The sequence below is a fragment of the Leptodactylus fuscus genome, chromosome 1 (genome assembly GCF_031893055.1).
Source record: "Leptodactylus fuscus isolate aLepFus1 chromosome 1, aLepFus1.hap2, whole genome shotgun sequence".
Classification (NCBI taxonomy): domain Eukaryota; kingdom Metazoa; phylum Chordata; class Amphibia; order Anura; family Leptodactylidae; genus Leptodactylus; species Leptodactylus fuscus.
The window spans coordinates 354,073,854-354,094,218 of NC_134265.1; the positions used below are offsets into that span (position 1 = coordinate 354,073,854).

Sequence of the window (20,365 nt, forward strand, 5' to 3'; positions counted from 1 at the left end):
AAAGGTGTGTGTGTGTGTGTGTGTGTGTGGGGGGGGGGGGGGGGTAAATAATTCTTGTTGGGAAGTTATGCCTCTGCTTTTGTACACTTAAAGCTTTATTTTTGCAGGATGATTTTCCTGGTGTTAAACTCAGGTCTTATAACCATAATGTACAACTTTGGAACAAAGATACAACCAAGTACCCCAGCACATGAGGTCAATATGGCAAATATCTCCACAGCCACCATGGATTTCCCTCTGGTGCTCAGATAGGTCGGGATCATGGCCATCCAGACACTACAGAACAGCAGCATGCTGAAGGTGATGTACTTGGCCTCATTAAAACTGTCCGGTAATGTCCTCACCATGAAAGCCAGAAGAAAGCTGACAGCGGCCAGGAGCCCCATATAACCCAACATGGAGTAGAACCAGAGATCTGAGCCCTCATTACACTGAATGACGATCTTCCCAGGATAAGAGTGATGGTCAAACTCTACATAGGGAGGAGACACCAACAACCACATAACACAAAGCAGTATTTGTACTGAGGAACAGGTCACCACTACATAATTAGAGACTTTGAAGGAGACCCACTTCACCCAGGAACTGCCAGGTTTGGTGGCCTTGAAGGCAATGCAGACTGTGATAGTCTTCCCAAGAACTGAAGAAACACTGATGGAGAAGAAGATTCCAAATAATGTTTGTCTTAGCAAACATGTGATGTCCATAGGACAACCAAGAAACAAGAAGACACAGAAGAAGCTCAGAAAGATGGAGACCAGGAGGATGAAACTCACAGTCCGGTTATTGGCCTTCACGATGGGAGTGTCCCAGTAACGGATGAAACTTCCTAATGTGAATAATGTGATAATGGAAAGTAATACAGTCATTACTGAAAATATTGCAACCAGTATATCTGTCTCATAGGACAGGAACTCGTAGGTTTTAGGGATACAGTTCACTTTTTCCTCATCAGGCCATTCATCTTCAGGACATTGACGGCAGGTTTCACTGTCTAAATTGAAAAAGAAATATGAATGTATTAGTAGGATTATGGACATGTGTAGACTTCATTTCTAATTGGTTTATCTAGTCAAATACTAAGACTATCTAAGGATCATCATGGAAAATAATGATGGGCTTATAACAGAGAATGTACTGTAGTTAGAAAATATTAGTGATATGGTCTGATCTATAGTTTACATCACTTTGGCTATCTGGGCTGAAAATATCTATATGAGGTGACATGGCGATGAAGCATCTCTTTCCACACTGGTCAGTAGAAATGGGCACACTGATTTGTAATAAACCAGATTTAGGCCGGGTTCACACGGAGTTACGTGCCGCGAGATTTGGCACGTAGACGCCGCGTGACCCTTTGCGTGCCGTACACGCTCCCATTCATTTCAATGGGAGCGGGGAGCGTATGCGCCGCGCTAGTTTGCGGCCGTGAATAAATGCACGGCCGCAAACTAGCGCGGCGCATACGCTCCCCGCTCCCATTGAAATGAATGGGAGCGTGTACGGCACGCAAAGGGTCACGCGGCGTCTACGTGCCAAATCTCGTGGCACGTAACTCCGTGTGAACCCGGCCTTAACATGACTTTTGGAAAACCAAATCTTTGAGACTTGAAACTTTATCTCAAACTATCCAGCAAAATGGCAGCTCACATGTATAACAAGGGGCGAGAGACTGAGCTGTAATAATAATAATAATAATAATAATAATAATAATAATAATACATTTTATTTATATAGCGCCAACATATTCTGCAGCGCTGTACAATTCGTAGGGTTCAAATACAGCCCGAAAGATACATTACAAAAAAAGCCATTTCACACAATGGGGCTGAGGGCCCTGCTCACAAGAGCTTACAATCTATGAGGTAGAGGGGGTGACACAAGAGGTAGCAGGGGCGGCATTGCTTATGCAGAGGTCAGACACTTTTGTAAAAGAGGTGACTGTCATTACACAAATTAAACTTTATGAGCCATCACTAGTGGTGTCCTGTAACATTTGGATGGAGCTTGGACATCTAAAGTTAGCCTGAAATGGCATCATATCATGTGGGGAAATGTGGGAGCGGGGACAGAGGAGGGTTAAATTTTGGGGATTCTAATTATAGTACGTAAGGGTTTACGTTAGACATTGTGATCGGCCTGTCTGAAAAGATGTGTCTTTAGTTTGCGCTTGAAACTGTAGAAATTGTGAGTTAATCTGATTGTCCGGGGTAGAGCATTCCAGAGAAGTGGTGCAGCTCGGGAGAAGTCTTGTATACGAGCGTGGGAGGTTCTGATAATAGAGGATGTAAGTGTTAGGTCATTGAGTGAACGGAGAGCACGGGTTGGGCGGTAGACAGAAAAGTATGGAGGTGCGGCATTATGGAGAGCCTTGTGGGAGAGGGGGATAACTTTATATTTTATTCTATATTGAATAGGCAGCCAATGTAGCGACTGGCACAGATCAGAGGCATCGCTGTAGCATCTAGCTTGATAGATGAGCCTGGCTGCTGCATTCAGAATAGATTGTAGAGGGGAGAGTTTAGTAAGGGGAAGACCGATTAGTAAGGAGTTACAGTAGTCAAGGCGGGAATGAATCAGAGAGACAATAAGTGTCTTTAGTGTATCTCTGGTGAGGAAAGGGAGTATTCTGGAGATGTTTTTGACGTGGAGGTGACATGAACGTGCGAGTGATTCAATATGAGGGGTGAAGGAAAGGTCTGCGTCAAACATGACCCCGAGGCAGCGGGCCTGCTGCCTAGGAGTTATAGTAAGGCCTGAGACTGCAATGGATATATCAGTAGTAGTTCAGTCTTGGAGAGATTTAGTTTCAGATGCATTGTGACTGCCTCAGATTACTGTCTGACTAGCCAGGTCACCATTTGATTTCAAAACTCATTTTTTTAAGCATTTTCGTACAGGAGTGCACATTTTTAAACACAAACAAATTCAGATGTGGGGGCCACACGGTGGCTCAGTGGTTAGCACTGCAGCCTTGCAGCGCTGGAGTCCTGGTGTTCAAATCCCGCCAAGGGCAAAAAACCATCTGCAAGGAGTTTGTATGTTCTCCCCATGTTTGCATGGATTTCCATCCCATATTCCAAAAAAGACATACTGATAGGGCAAAATGTACATTGTGAGCTCTATGTGGGGCTCACAATCCACATTTAAAAAAACAAAACAAAACAAATTCAGATGTGCTGTCACTGCTTCCCTGTAGTCTGTGCCAATTCATTGTCTTACATAGTAGTCTAAGACATATTTATGAATCAGTTGCACGGTCCTTCATAGATATGGAGTGTTTCAAAAAACCTCCAAAATTCTGACTCAAATACTATCTGACTAATGAATAGTTCACATGGAGTTTTTTTGGCAGCAGATTTTGAAATGGAATCCGCCTAAAAATCCGCCTGCCAATACGGTTCCCATTGACTTTAATGAGAGCTGCTCGCTTCTTTTTTCCACTAGCTAGTAGACGCGAGACTTCCTCCCGATTAAGCCAATTCATTCTGGCCTAATTCGGAGAGCAATGCCACGACGGGATGCTGATGCACGGCATTCCGTCACGGCTACTCACGCGATATGTTCAGATGCAGAATCCGCTGTGTGAACATACCGTAAAATAGTCTTCAGCATAAGACTTATATTTGGGTTAAAATCTGCAAACAAAATCTGTAGACAACTTACATCGCAGGCTGTAAGGAACAAATGTTTGGCACACACATCAGAAACCCTGCAATTTTTGGCACAACATAAGCAGACGCAAATCATCCCTCTCTTATTGAGGAGACAAATATGTGGCACACAACGGAAATTGATGGCACGCAAAGAAAATTGGTGTAAATTCATTACACCATTTTAAACTTGGTTTTCTTTGCACAATTTGCATACTTATGTGCGGAATTTCCTTAGTAACAGCTCAGTTAGAAGGTTTTATCGAGAGATGTTATTTATTTATTTTTTAAACAGGCTGTAAGTTCATTAATAAGGTTTATTACAAAATGGTCACCAAACATCTCCCAACACAATAGTGAAAAACAAAAAATCGGAGTTGCACTTTAATCCCTCATGTTGCTCCATGAATGGAAAAATAAAAAAAAAAAGTTATTGGAAAGTGGAGAGTAAAAAATTAAAATATAAACTTGGACTTGGAGGTTCCACCGCACCTTGTGCGTAGCAATTGCTTTCTAATCTTCTTTATTTCTTGTCTAAACCTCTTACCTGCCTGGACTCTACGAACACCTGGGACCACATGTCTAATAATGTCTAATGTTGGGCAAATAATTTCCCCATAGGGCCGCATAAGAAATTGAAATTATTCTAGAGGGCCATGCGCATAGCGCAAATTTAGCTCCACCCACCTCTACGTTGACTCCGCCCATTCTCAATCATCTTTTCATGTGCCCCCACACAGTATAATCCACCTACAGTCACCTGTACATTATATGCCCCCACATTATAATGTTCCCCTCCAAATGTCCCACAGTATTAGGTCCCCTCCTGGTGCCCCAGTTTAAACTAGTGGAAACTAGAGAGGGACATTAAACTCGGACAGCTGGAGAGGGACATTAAACTGTAGGGGTAGCTGGAGGGTGACATTAAACTGGGGGCAACTAGAGGCAGACAGGTCCCCCTCCAGCTACCTTCATGGTTTAATGCCCCCTCCAGTTGTCCCCAGTTTTAAGTTCCCCCTGGTTTAAGTGCCTCCTTCATGTACCCCCAGTTTCATGTTCCCCCCTCCATTTCACCCCCAGTTTCATATCCCCCTTCATCTGCCCCATTTCATGGCCCCCCTCCATCTGCCCCCAGTTTCATGTTCCCCCTTCATCTCTGCCCCAGAATAACATTCCCCCTCCATTTCTGCCCCAGTATAACATTCCCCTTCCATCTCTGTTCCTAGGTTACTGAGACACACACAGAGATGCAGACACACACACACTCTCCACCCTGCATCTCACATTCCCCTCTCAGTACCTTAGGACACACACCACATGTCTCCATCTGCTTGCACTCTCCTACCGGCACTAAGACACGCCTCCCAAGACACGCCTCCCTAATCAAGCTATGCGGGCTGGACTCAGTCAGAGGGCCGGATATGGCCCACGGGCCATACATTACCCAGATCTGATCTAGATTGTCCCCACCACTCTTACCCCTGTCTGGTTTGTGTACAGTACAGTATACACATACTTGTTATATACTCCTACCTGTTATATTGGAGAACTCCCCCTCAGAACACGGGACACAGTCATAGCAGCAGACATGATATCCTCCATTAGGGGCTTTCCTGTATCCCGGAGAACATTTATCATTGCAGCGGGATTGTGGCTTCTTGAACATGAGTAAAATACAAAATATCATATGTTAGACATGACAAGGACAAATCAACCAATTGTGGAGCTGTCTGGTAGTAGGAGTCCCATCATAATCATGACTGTGTCTTAGCCCTTGATGGGTTATTTTCTATAAATTCCTATACAGATGCCTCTTCCCTTATCTTTGCACTTGGATGGACGTGTCCAGATCTGTGAGTCATAAGATCACCAGTTTTTCAACACAACAATATTTTGCAGTGCTTAGTAGTTGTGTTGTGAAGAGATTTGCTGGCAGGTTGCCATATTGCATTGCATTGTGTTCCTGAATGGTTAGAGTGTTCTTAACAAAATTGGGTGTAAGGTAATTGTATAGGATGTGTAACTATTATATGAGTTAATTTGTCAGGAATTAATGTTTTTAGGGATACCTGCTCAGTATAAATGGATGTGTTATCTGTCTCCTATGTGGGTGAATGTGAGACGGAGACAAGGGAAGTCTGAGGCTCAGAGCACAATAAATGAGTGTGATGTTATACATTCAGTTCACAGGAGCCATGGCGGAATGGCTGACACGTAGACTGTATGTCATGGCCAAAAAAACATTACAATAGAAAACATGGAGAAGAAATAGAAAACAAAAGATGAGGAAAAGCAGGAATTAACGGAGTTGTCCAGGATTCGCTTTTTTATAGCATATCCTAATTGCAGGAATTAGCTCCGTACGATTTATCAGCTCAGGGGCCGCCTGTCAGCCACCACCAAGCAGATATGTAAGGCCTATCCTAAGAATAAGTCTTAAAAAATTAACCTTGGACAACCCCTTTAAGGGGAATGCAATGAATTAAGGAGAATAGAAAGAGAAGGGAGGGGAAAATAAGAAAATAGTGAAAAAGAGATAAGAGATAAAAACACAATGAATACATTTGCCCAAGGAAATTCTACTCCATCTTATAATGACTTCCCGTCTGATGGACATATCAAGCAATACATTCAGAGCAGCCCCTCAGGGCATAGCGAGAAGAACATGTGACTGCAGAGGGCGGGGCTAGCTGTATAAGCCTGCTTATCATTGTCACTAGTAGTAATTATTACACCTCCATATATGACCATAAGGTACTATTCCGTTATCGGGCCAGCAGCAGCGCAGTTCAGCAGCAGCTTTCGGGACAGCAGTTCAGCAGCGGGAATTACAATGACATCCGAGGACTGCTGGCCCGATGCTTGTGCCCAGTAACCAGTACATCGATGACCCCCCTCCCCCATCCTTCTCCTCCTGCCAGTGCTGCCCCCCAGCTCTCCTTACATCTTCCCCGTACCCTCTCCCCGCCACACGACTAGGCCTCACCTCAGCGCTAGTACCGAGACCGAAAGGAAAGACACCGGGGCTCAATCCAGGCCCTGACAAGAAACACGCCGACTATAGGAACGGTGAGCTACAGCGAGCCGGAGGGACAAACTTTCTGCAGCGTCCGGCGGCTATCTAGTAGCATTCATTGCTCAAGATTTACGGTGAGGCCTATTACAGGGAGAGGGTATGGGGCAGATGTAAGAAGAGCTGGGGGGCAGCACTGGAAGGAAGAGGAGGATGAGGGCATCGATCGATGTACTGCCTACTACACACAAGCACGGCCTCTATCATCGGGCCAGCATCGGCTTAGTCATGTGGCGGGGAGAGGGTACGGGGTAGATGTAAGGAGAGCTGGGGGGCAGCACTGGAAGGAGGAGGAGATGGAGGGGGGGTCATTGATGTACTGGCTACTGGGCACAAGCATCGGGCCAGCAGTCCTCGGATGTCATTGTAATTCCCGCTGCTGAACTGAACTGCTGTCCCGAAAGCTGGTGCTGAAATGCGCTGCTGCTGGCCCGATAACGGAATAGTACCGACCATAATACAAGTATATACTATGATATGCCATATCAAGTACACCACATCATTACTCTTTACATCTATCATAATTCCCAAATCTTACTGAGCCATTTTTCCATATGATTTCTTCCTCATTGATATTAGGCAACTTGTCCATCATGGTTCTCTCAAAGGAGGCCAGAGGTTTTATGACAAAGTCATAGTCGCTTCCATTTTTAAGAATCACCCAGTTTGCTACCAGCCACGGAGAAGACAGCTGTCCTTTCTCATTGAAGAAAATGTCTTCTCCGTTGTGATCGGTGTAATGCACTTTCTTCAAGTAGTTATTTATCTGTAGGAAAAATAAACCCTAAGAGTTTTACAGGGGGTAACAACTACAGCTTACAGGATTTCTGCTGAACCTACACTATGTGGCGCAAAGTATTGATCCCCTAATTATTATTAATAATTATTATGTAGCAGTGCTGAGTTTGCGTTGAACCTGCTGCACATTCAGCTCTGCTGCATCTCTGTGTGTGCTGAGCTCTGCCGCTTCACCGTGCAGCAGTGCTGTGTCAGTACTGCTACATCTGAGATCGGACCACAATGGAAACTGCTGTGGACGGATCTTAGACTCCGCCTCCTCCAGCAGAACCAGCGTTGATTGGCTGAATGCTGTACACTGGCCAATCAATGCTGGTCAATGCATTCCTGCAAATGGTGTCTCCCAGCACGAGTACAGACTCCGAAGTTGTTCTTAATAAAACTTAGCTTTCATTATTTTTTAGCATACAGCTGGTTAAAATTACATTAGTGGCAGTGGGGTCGGTAGACCAAAGCCTACGCGTTTCGGAGCATTGGCTCCTTATTCATGGCATAAAAACCATCTACATGTACACCAATATAAAGGATAAAAACACTGACTGCCCGACCCCTCCCGACTGACAGGAAGGTCATTAAGTTAATGATATGCATACAGATGGGAAGACAGCAAAACTATAATTCAGCATATTCAAAATCACTGCAACATAAATAAATAAATATACACAGTAATCCGAACATGATATGTCAGACCAGAATATGAAATTATATGTATTAAATACCTATCTCCAGTATTTGAAGCTGGTAGCTTGGAAAATAAATAGTTAATCAAATCCATAGATAAATAAATAGTGTCTACTAAAAACATTTATCAAACAACTACACAATTATAAAGGCTGACATCCTATGTCTATACATTTAACATCAATTTGAAAAAGGCTTGCTGGGTCAATGCATTCCTATGGGTAAAAGTCAGCTCGCACACATCACAAGCTGACAGGGATCCCGACCAGATAGAGCCCCAAAGAGCTGTGTGAGTAACATTCCCCCCTAAATAAAGGTAATCTCTAGCTATCCCTGCCAGTACATCTGTCCCTGTCTCACAATCACATAGTTCACAGTCTCAAATTAATCAAATGTTAAATCCACCATTCATCTAAAGTGGAGGTCACCTGATTTCGGCCACCAATTCCTTTTTCCGATTTTTTTTTTTCGATGCCTCCATTGTCGTAGTTCCTGTCCCACCTCCCCTGCACAGTTATTGGTGCAAAAAACGCGCCAGGGAAGGTGGGAGGGGATATGAATTTTTACTGCGTTTGCCTCGTGGTATTCAATTGTAATCGAATACCACGAATGGCCTGATATTCGATCGAATATGTATTCGATTGAACGGTGTTCGCTCATCTCTAATTATTATTATTATTATTATTATTATTATTATTATTATTATTATTATTTCCACAGTGCTGCATTTATTCCTAATACAAGAACAAGTACAATAAACTAGCTATAGAAAGGGCTGTCACAATGGGAAAGAGGGTCCCGCCTGCGAGGGCTTACAATCTACATGTGAAGGGGTAAGGTGCAGTAAGCTGGTAGGCTTTTGGGAAGAGGTGGGTTTTTAGGTTGATGTTGAAGGTTGTGTTTGTGCAGAACAGTTTTATGTATCATGGTATCATGAAGAGAAAAATATAATGGGTTATGGTCTCTAGATTTTAAGGACACATTGATCCAGGGTTTTATACTGACTGCCAGATTTGGAGTCGGGAAGGAATTTTCTCCCCTGAAGTAGGGCAATTGGCATGAGCCTCATGTTTTTGTTTTTTTTTTTGCCTTCCCCTGGGACTGTAGGGATATAGGTTGGACTTGATGGACTAATGTCTTTATCCAACATCATCTACTATGTAACTATCTATGTAACTATGGTAGACAAAAATCTGAGAGTGGATCGGAGCTATGTGAAGAAAGAAGTCATGTAATAATCGCAGAGGACTTATATGGGTAGCGGGAGATTTGGTCAGAAATATATGGAGAAGACAAGTTGTAGATAGAGATGGGCAAATCTTACAAGACTTGTTTTGATGAATATTTGTTAGGTTCAGTTCTGTTGTTCTTTTATGCCAAACGTTTTCATCACAAAGTGGAGTCTCCTGAGTTCTCAGAGAATGATAAGTGGAGGCCCAGGGATGGTGAGTAAAAATACAACCTTGTCTCACTTCACTGCCTAGACATCCATGTAACATCCAGTGGTTCCTCAATTACTTTTTCAGGTCTCTTAAGACCTGTCATTGGAGCAGCCCAAGTGACTGCTGATGCTCGATCACAGGCCTTATGGACTAATATAGTACACATGCACAGTCTTGTACTGTGAAGGGGGCATTCTCCATCACTCAACTATAAGGCCGGCCCCTCTGACAGTGCAGTGATAACAGTAGCCGAAACTCATGGAATCCATATCTTTGGATCCAGGACAGATATTACCAAAACTGAAAGTGCACTCAACTTTGTCAATATATTTAACATGACATATCTTAAAGAAAATAATGAAAATTGCTTTCAATTTACTGTTCACTGAGGTCAGTGTCGAATACAATGTTTCAAGTACTAGAGTGCCCTTCTTCAGTCCTGGTCACCACCATCACCACCTAGTACAGTAACTCGGACTATGGCTTATGGACTATGTTTATAATTGGAGCTAGGACTATAGTGTATCAGGGTATAATTTCAAGAATAAATCAGGTGTGGGGAATTGCTCAGGTAGATGCTTGTAGCAGTGCAGGAAACAGGGACACAGACACTGAATTGCACACAAGTTCAGGCTTTATTCACTTGTAGTGCATTCACTGCCTTTGCAAAGGCACAAAATAACCAAAAAAAAAAAAAAAAAACTTATCGGCTGAGAACTCACTTAAACATAAGGAACTTTTCCCTGACTATACAGGAGCCTGGCTACCAGACTCCCACCTTGGCCACAACAACGGGTGGCACAGTACCTGCTCTGTAGATTTGGTCTGGACAGGTCAGCTCTGTCTGTGTGGTGCCACACTCCTAGTCCTCACACACAGACTATTATCAGGCCTTGATTAGTCAGCTGACCTCCCTGGTGTGGGTCTTTACCAAACACCATTTAGGTGCCTAGCTTGAATATACCTGTTTTCCCAGACCACACCCTTCACTCTCTCACACAGGATATGACTAAATGTAACTGGGTGTTAAGGTCAGCAGGATTTATAAAAAAAAAACTAAACAACTGAAAAACCCTGCGGAGCCCTCTGGGCTACTGACTGCTAAAAACCTGGTGTGAACAGTGTCTGACAGTTGATGTCACTGCCAGCTAAATTAAACTACCAGGTTTGCTCTGTTACCAATCACAGAGTCCTGTGCAGTCAGAGCAGCCGCCCAAATAAACAAACTGGCTAGCCAGAACTCCAGGACAAGCCAGAGACCAAGTAAACCCTGTGTGTAGTTGTTCCACCCAGGCAACTACTGCCAAGCCCACTCCCAGTCACCCTGTCTGAGAAGTATTGCTAGCTGAACCTACTGAGTTCTACCACACACATACAAGGCAGAATGCTGCCTGACTAACAGTGGCATTGCTACCTCAGGGGTAAATTACTAGCTAGGGCAACACGCACGCGCGCGCGCGCACACACACACACACACACACACACACACACACTTTCAGGTTTCAGAATGTGATCATAGAACGCCGGGCGTCCAGACCAGCCCCCTTATATAGGCAAGGTTCGGCCACCAGCAAATAGCCCAGCTGCCCAATCCGAGCGTCCATTGGTCGACACACCAGTCCATCAAAGACTCGACCACACCCGGCTGTTGCAAGGCAGGTTAACCCCTGCAACCCTGGACTGTGCAGAGGAACAGACAGCGACGCCCAGATCATGGCCGCAGTTACTGCACAATCCTAACACTGGGCTCACATCTATCTACCGCAGTAATACAATTACAACACTTAGCATTGCCTGACAGATTTCTGGGGAAATATTTTATTTTTCTATTATGGCTACATAAGTCAGAATGTATAAAAATATGAATAATTGTGAAAAGAAATTAGAACAATTATTAAAAAAAAAATTCAAAATAATAAATTTATATTAAAAAATTGGATGTTGTTGGACCAATCCCAAGGCTCCTCTGCATGCACCTTTACACATATCTATTGAGCACTTACTTTTGGTCCTAACTTGTATGATCTTGTCTGGTCGATTCTTAGGTTCATCGTGTGTATGGCATGGGCCAAAACATACGCTACGGTGTATGTATAATAGGTCTTTGTGTCTTTTATGCCGTGAAATGATTCAGGTAGGCGATGCGTCTTAGTGCAGTTATCACCCAAAAAGTTAAAGATGAATTGCAACAAAATATTTTTGTGTTCATCTAGGCAGAGACAGTGAAAATAATGGAGCCAGAGATCTTGCAGCAAAGGGTCCACTGGACGTTTTGGCAGGTTGACTTCATTAATAATCGTGCTGATGTTTGGAATGTTTTTCTTGGGTAACATAAAAATTAAGCTGCCGTTGACTATCGGAAAAAAGGGTGGATCCAAATACTTGACATTCAGCCAGGACTCATGTAGAATAAGAGTAAATTCTTTTAGAATAACTTCATTATCATCAAAAAATTCAATGTACCAAGCTGTAAATAAGCCACATATGAGAAGGGCCCGCGTTGTATAATTGCCTATATTAGCCATTATCTTTTTGTTATGGTTCCAATCACTGGTCAGTTCAATGACAAACTCAACACAGATCTTATGCTGGGCCATCATTGTCCTCAGCACTTTATATTCTATCTCTCCGCTCTCATCATTTGGTGTAATTATCCCAATCCAATTCCAGTCTAAGTATTTCAGACACTGAATAATGGCTCTGTATCTGTCCCAGTCATCTGGAACAACCCGATAAAATGTTGGATACAATTCTTTATCGTTAAAAAGAGGGTTGGTAATCTCATAATTGATCTACAGAAACAGAATATAATTGAAAGGTCACTAAATGGTTATCTAAAAAGATATTTAGTTGTTCCCACCATATTGCATTATGTCTGTGCCACTTGTATATACTTTTATGTGTTTTCATGCGTATATTCCTGTTAGGGCTGTTCCACTGGAGACGGAGGAACATCCCTACTTTTGAGAGAGCCATGGTCCAGTCCATCCCATGGTGACTGAGATAAGGGGAGAAGACTTTTAGTCACCTCATAAGGAGTCTTCAGTTAACATCCAAATAGAGCAGATGTGCTTGGAGATATAAAAGAGTCTTGCCTATCCTATTATTACCGCAGTCCTGGGACATAGAAGAGGTGTACGCTGTCAGTCTACAAAGAGGAGACCAACAGAATGAGCCAGCGTGGAGCAGAATTTGAGGTTTTGCTGAGCCTCATACTTTAGACCTTGCTCTTCACAGATTAAGCTGGGCCATACTGAATAGAGCTCCATCGAGAGAGCAACCATAGCAAAGACGTTGGCGCTATCTGACACTAGTGAGGTATGTTGGACTACTGGCTAGGAATAGTTACCTGGCTCATCCCATTCAACAATGGAACACTCAATGCACTGCTATGATTGATTTGTTGTCGCACCTGTTGTTCAACTGCAACCACTGTCTCCATAATCAATTCCTGCACTTTATACCAAGGTCCTTTATAACCACCATCACCTGGCTCAATGAGGCCAAATACTACCACAACTGGGTGTGCTGCGGAGGATCTACCACCACCACCATCAGGAGCACCAACTCAGGAGGCGAGTGTTTACTGGCTACATTTGACAAGAACTACTATTTCCTACCTTTGCAACCCTTTCCAACCTTTCCAATGGGTTGTTGAAAATATACCATCAATGGTCTACAAACTCTATTCAAAGCTAAGTCCGACAGCTAGTGTCCGCTGCTAATGTCCATGCAAAATCTTGTGCAGATATTAGCAGCGGACACTAGCTGTGTCCATGACATTTTGCATTGATTTAAATGGACATCAGGTGCATTCTTTTACTGTCCGTGGGTGTCCTTAAGTGTCCGTTCCCAAAGATGTCTGACTTTTCAAGTGAACAGCAAAAAACCTACATGTCATGAAGTGGTGAATGAAGAAGACCCCAGTGGAATATGCTGAGCCCTTTTACATTTTACATTGAGACCCCTGACAGAATTACTTTCAGTACCTCCCTGATGATGGCTCTGGTCCCTCACTGTCTCCTACCATGAGGACTATGAACAAGGCAATATAAGTGAGACTGCCAGACCCGTGAGGTTATCTGATCCTTCTCTGCTAAGCACTCGACATCTAAGGCTGGGTTCCCATCTGTGTCAGAGTTTCCATTTGCAGTTTCCATCACAGTATCCACCAAAGATCGCCGGATGACAAAATCCTGTAATTCTGACTTTTTTGTCCGGCCATTTCGGTTACAGACAATGGAAACCCGATGGATGACATTATAGTCAATTTTATTCATGTCCATTATGGGAACCTAGTGTAAGCTAAAGCATTTGGTTGTCAACATTTGGCTTTCAGTAGGTGCAGTAGGTTCCATACACTACATATATATCATGAATATGTAACATATACTGTTCTTCTTTGCATAAATAGATCATCCTAAAAGATACATTGCTATGGAGAACTCCTTACCTGTGTGTATTTATATAGATTGAGTAACTGAGCCATGGCGTGAGTTGTAGGAAACCCCGAGTCTCCTACAAAAGCTGCCACTTCCCCCTGTGCCATACAGGAATAATTAGGAGCATCCTTCTCTTTTCCAGACAGTATTCGGAAGGTGTAGTATAAGGTTTTTTTGGGATCTGCACATGTATCAAATATGTGATAACCCAGGGTAATATTGGGCAGGAGGTCGGGATCTTGGTTAATCTCTTCAATGGCAAAGATGAATGCCAGGATGGCTTTGTAGTCATCAAGATCAAGACTGTAAAATAAAGACTTCTGACAGTTAAATCCAGATTATCTTTGGGTTTATGGAAACAGCCAAGTTTACTGTGCAGAGCGATTCTTCTTGTTGTCATCCATCTCTGACAATATTAGATTTCATACTAAGCAAAATCCCTAAAATAATAAAGTGGTTCTTGTGCAGTCAGTGGGACTGGGGACACATCTCCTGGTACAGTATGGACACTATAAGGGTTTACATTCTCAAAGTGAGTCTCTGATATTTTCCAGAAGGTCATGGTTTTCGGGCTCGCGATCGTGCCTCTTGCTCGTGTCAGAGGAAAAGCCTGTATAATGGGAAAATTCAAGTAACAGACTCAAAGATCAATACAGAGGTGAGAAAACAAAGGGACAATAGTTGGCTTGGCACAGCAATCCCACCATGTACAGGGGCACCAATAGACTGTATAAGGTCCTTGATACACATTTACTAAAGGGGAACAGAAAATATGGCATGACAGATGTATGAGCTCAATACAGACCATCAATACTTACAATGCACAGATATTATATAATATGGCCACACCATCAACAGTTTTATGTTCCACAGTTCTATCATGAGCAGATACCAGACCCCCAATGATGATGTCTCCTTCCTGATAATATTCATACTGAAACACTGGTGTTATTGGAATGAGTCTACAATTTGGGGATACATTCTCCACTACCTTGCCATAGGATGTAACAGGGACCAAGACCAGGAAGAGGTACGAGGCTGAGTGCACAGGAGACCAATCCATGACCCAGACCAGTGCGATCACCGACAACTCTGCAGAACCCCAGCACAGGGGAAGATGACAGACAAGACTTAGTTTATAAGGCTTATCCAAGACTGAAATAGAAGCAGCAGGAGAATACTGGAGAGCAGCTGGGATAATAACCTCAGAATAACATCTATATTCAATGCTCTAAATTTGTCTGCTAGTTTTATTCATTTGACTTAGGTTAACTCTTTGCTCTATTAGAACTCAAGTTGTAGACACGTCAAGATATCTGTATCGTGGTTTAAGCAGCTTTTCTAAACACAATATCGTTTTGTGACGAGTCAAAAGAGGTCCTGTCCATAATGATGATCAGGGTGTAGATATTGGCATGTTGCAGACTGACCAGTCAGTGTAAATAGCTGGTCATCTACAGACTGATCCCCATCAGATAGACAACCAGTTAAGGCTGGTAGGAGCAAGTTGCACTTAGGCCGCTATCACACAGTGAGTATTTGTTCAATACTGGAGATGGGTTTGGATAGTTTGGCCTAAAGATTAGTTTCAGGTTGCAATAAGTTTGTCTATAACTGGAAGTGACACTATTGTCCTTTGGGGTCTCTTTGGACCCCAGAGTTGAATAGTTCAAGTCCCAGGGGAGGTGCGATAACATAACAGAAGAGTGATTTTCACCTTCTCTCACGTCTGGGCATCCTCATGTTGTCTGGTTCTCCATCTGGGTTCTCTTTCAGTCCCTTCTTTTAAGGTCTGATAGGACCAAGTTGTTATTAAGCCGCAATTGCGCAGTGAGTATTTGGTCAATACTAGAAATGGGCGAATCTCTGAAGATTTCTTTCAGGGTCGGATAGTTTGGCCCAAAGATTAGTTTCAGGTTGAAACTAGAGATGAACGAACACCGTTTGATCGAATAGGTATTCGATCGGATATCATGGGGTTCGATGTATTCGTTCACAATCGAATAAAAGGCTGCAATGCAGTAAAAATTTGTATCCCCTCCTACCTTCCCTGGCACGTTTTTTTCACCAATAACTGTGCAGGGGAGGTGGGACAGGAACTACGACAATGGAGGCAGTGAAAAAAATTGAAAAAACGCATTGGCTACCGAAATCAGGTGACCTCCCATTTATAAGAACGGCCGCCGCCCTATTCGTCATTTTTGCAGTCAGACATAGGAAGAGAAACATATCTGCTGAGGGCTAGATAGCGATTAGCTTCAGATAGGCAGGCAAGAACTAAAGAAAAAAAACAACAGCTCTTCTCAGAGCTATACACTGTAGGGACATCAGTCCAGCTTTCCCCGGACGGTGGAAAACAGGGATACAGAACAGATACAACTTAATATATAGCAGAGAAACAGCTTTCATTGTTGGCTGTCCGCACACAGAATAGCCGGAATCCACAGCAATTACAAGTTCATATAGCTGGAAAAAAGCCTTGAATTTTGGGGGGCCTGAAACATAGCAGAAATCCACAGCAATTACAAGTTCATATAGAGCTTAAAAAAGCCTTGAATTTTGGGGTGTCCTGAAAAATAGCAGCAATCCACTGCATTTACAAGTTCATATAGCTGAAAAAAAAACTTGAACTTTTGGGGGGCCTTAAAAATAACAGCAATCCACATCATTTACAATTTCATATAGCTGAAAAAAAAAAAACTTGAATTTTTGGGGGGCCTTAAAAATAACAGCAATCCACATCATTTACAAGTTCATATAGCTGAAAAAAACCTTGAATTTTGGGGTGTCCTGAAAAATAGCAGGAATTCACAGCAGTTACTTCTTGCTATATATGTGAAAACCAGCTTTTCAGGCTGTGTAACCCCAAAACAAGGATACAGAGCAATTAGGTCAGGCTATGTCCACTCAATCCAGATATCCAGGGTGTGTACCCCCAAAATCTAGGTGGGAGAGACAGAAATTCAGTCAGGCTATGTCTGCTCAATCTAGATAACCAGGGTGTGTAACCCCAAAACTTAGGTGGGAGACCCAGAAATTCAGTCAGGCTATATCAGCTCAATCCAATTTTTAAGGGCCTACCCCCTAAATCTAAGTGGGAGACCCAGAAATTCAGTCAGGCGATATCTGCTCAATCCAATTTTTAAGGGTCTACCCCCTAAAGCTAAGGTGGGAGACCCAGAAATTCACTCAGGCTATATCAGATCAATCCAATTTTTAAAGGTCTACCCCCTAAAGCTAAGTGGGAGACCAAGAAATTCACTAAGGCGATATCTGCTCAATTCAATTTTTAAGGGTCTACCCCCTAAAGTTAAGTGAGAGACCCAGAAATTCACTCAGGCAATATCAGCTCAATCCAATTTTTTGTTCAATCCAGTATTGTTTGCTCTCCATTATGTGAACTATGCCTTTGTCTCTTGAAAAGCAACCCAACATGAAGGTCAGCCATGTGTGTCAGTGTGTTACTTGGCGTGACTTCGCTGCCCCCAACTGTAAGTGTCACTCTCCATTTCCTCCATTTTTACACTCCCCTTCACACCATCTGTGCTGAAGCAATGGGATGCACTGAAGTGCACCCTCAAGCCTCGTGTGGGTCAGTGACATGAAATGCCACTTCATCCCCCTCATCTTCCTCCGCCAGCCAATGGTGCGAAGATGAGAGGAGTGTGCTCTGAATGCTTTCTGCCTAGTACAGGCTACTTCTCACTTACGAAAATGGCCGCACTTTGACCAGTATATCAGGCACAATGGTGTAGGTTTCAAAGAACCTTTGTACCAACAAGTTGAAAACGTGGGCCATGTGTGGACCGTGTTTGAGTCTGGCAAACTCCAGATCTGCTACCAGGTTCCGGCCATTATCATATACGCAAAAATGCCAGGCCCCAGGTGTAGCAGGGAAAAATAGATTGCCATCTCAGCCAGGATGGCATCCCTGACCTCGGAGGCACTGTGCTGTCTGTCCCCCAAGCTGATGAGCTTCAGCACGTCCTGCTGACATCTCCCCATGCCAGTGTTACAGCGTTTCCAGCTTGTAGCTCGGGTCGACTTTGCAGCGCAGTAGGCTTTTAGATAACTCCTGCCATAAATTTTTGGGCTGGGAGAGGAGATAGGCCACCCCAGTTTGCACCCCGGGCCCAGACTCCACTACATTCACCCGGCCTGTCATTACAGAGAAACAGCATCCCTGACCACAGGCGCTTGTCGATACGTCAGTGGTCAAGTGGACCTTGCAGCAAAGCGTGGAGCTCTGGGCCCGACTGATGTTAAGGGACACGTATAGGCGCAAGGCGGGGACAGCACACCAAGAGAAGTAGTAACGGCTAGGCCAAGCATAGGGAGGTGCCCCAGCTGCCATCTGGTGATGGAAGGCCTGGGTATCCAGAAGCATAAACGCCAACATCTCCAGGGCCAGCAGTTTTTTGATGAGGCCGTTAAAGGCTTGGGCATGTGGGTGGCTTGCTCTGTACTTCTGCCTGCAATGAAACGCCTGGATGATGGAGAGTGGCTGGGAAGAGGCGCATGATGGTGCAGGCCAAAAGGGCGGATGAGGGTGAACTCTGCAATGTGTCAGAGACAGATCTGTAGGTGTCCAGGCTGATGTAAACAGTGGAAAAGGCAGTGTTGGCAACGTCGGGCGACGATTGTCCTGTGTTTGCTCTCTCCCAGTGAGCCCAGGGCATGCCTTCCAAATGACAGCACACGCAAAATGTGGTAAGGTTGCTCTTTTCAGAGCCCCTACTCAGTTTAGACTTGCAAAGTATGCAAACCACACTAAATTTGTCAAGTAACTGGTGACACTAGGCACCTCAGTGTCTCTTGTAAAGCAACCTAACATGAAGTCAGCCATGTGTGCCAGTGTGTTACTTGGCATGACTTATAATGAGCTTCTAACCGGCAGTTGGGGGAATCAGGGTGGATTGAGCCTCTACCCAGAAGAGTTTGGGGGCATTAGTGTGAATTAAAGCTAGTCAGAGCAGAATTGTGCAATGCAGATGGTGGAGGAGTATGAGGAGGAGGAAGAATTGTAGAGGGTGAGCACACACATCAAACTTCATGTCAGGGTGCTTGACAATGCTGGAAATGAAAATGATGGGTCTATACAGTGGCTGCTCATTTTGATCAGCGTCAGCCGGTCAGCACTGACGGGCTGGCTGTGCTTATCCGAGATAATGCCACCGGATGCGCTGAAGACATTTTCCGATAGCACGCTGGCGTCAAGGCAGGAAAGGACCTCCAATGCGTAGAGCGCAAGTTCCAGCCAGAAATCCAACTTGGAGACCCACTAAATGTGGGGCGCAGAGTGATCGGCGAGGACAGGGCTGGGGTCGGCCAGGTACTTCCACAACATGCACCTATACTTGTCCCTCCTGGTGACACTAGGCCCCTCAGTGGCGGTAATTTGGCCAGGGGGTGCCATTAACGTGTCCCAGACCTAGGAATAAGTCTTGCAACAGGGTTTTGCATGAGTGGCCTTGCTGCCTCTGGGCATGCCTTTGCCTGTAGCCACCATTTTTGCTGCTTAGCTTGCCTCCACATCTACACTGCTTTCGCCCCTAGACATCACCACAGTCTATGCCTCTGCTTCTAGCCACCTTTTTTGTTTCTTAGCTTGCCTCCACATCTACACTGCTTTCCCCGCTAGACATCACCCCTGTCCATGTCGGGTCAGTGGCCTCATCGTCCAACTCCTCTTCCCATTGGTCAATGTCCCCTTACTGCAAACCACACATAACCACAGCTCGGGCCTGGTCTGCGTTGTACCCTGCACCCTGCTTAACAGAGCTGCCATATCCGGAACTGAGATGAACGCATGTTAATGCTTTGTGTCCAGTGGAAAGGATGAGATAGGATTTCACATAAGTCTGCCACCCATGGAAACTCATGGTGCAGAAACTGAGGGAGCTGACTTTGATGAACCCTTGGGTTTTGGAGATAGAACTCCATCAAAGGTCTCTGCAGCTCACACACCCTGCTCAACATATGGTATCTAGGGTTTCAGTGTGTGGGGTCGTCGCACAACAGCCGGTGTTCGGGCAGGTGGAGGCGTTGCTGGAGTGTTTTGAGGCTAGCAGCGGCTCCTGTACACTTGCGAAAGTGGGCGCACAAGCGCCGCACTTTCACCAGTAGCTCGTGTACATTTGGGTATGTTTTCAAAAAAGTTGTACCACTAAGTTAGATGTGGGCCAGGCATGGAACATGTTGGAGGCTGGCAAACTCCAGAGCCGCTACCAGCCGCTACCACCTATTCCTACCATTATCACACATGAAAAAAATGCC

General features: G+C 44.3%; 1 protein-coding gene across 1 annotated transcript; it reads right to left on the minus strand.

The window, feature by feature from the left end:
* Positions 1–95: 95 nt before the first annotated feature.
* LOC142184157 (vomeronasal type-2 receptor 26-like) lies at positions 96–15,832 on the minus strand. Its single transcript, XM_075258928.1, has 7 exons — positions 15,817–15,832; positions 14,908–15,244; positions 14,101–14,392; positions 11,651–12,439; positions 7,265–7,492; positions 5,187–5,310; positions 96–994 (listed from the first exon to the last, which is right to left on the minus strand). The coding sequence occupies exons 1-7, from the start codon at positions 15,830–15,832 to the stop codon at positions 96–98; spliced, it is 2,685 nt and encodes an 894-aa protein (XP_075115029.1).
* Positions 15,833–20,365: the final 4,533 nt, after the last annotated feature.

Bases quoted from the DNA above. Each gene is read 5' to 3' on its own strand.
- LOC142184157 (XM_075258928.1), bottom strand. The intron at 12,440-14,100 runs GTAAGGAGTTCT...CTGTTTCTGTAG, and splicing joins ATCTATATAAATACACACAG to ATCAATTATGAGATTACCAA. The intron at 995-5,186 runs GTAGGAGTATAT...TTTTCAATTTAG, and splicing joins GGAGTTCTCCAATATAACAG to ACAGTGAAACCTGCCGTCAA.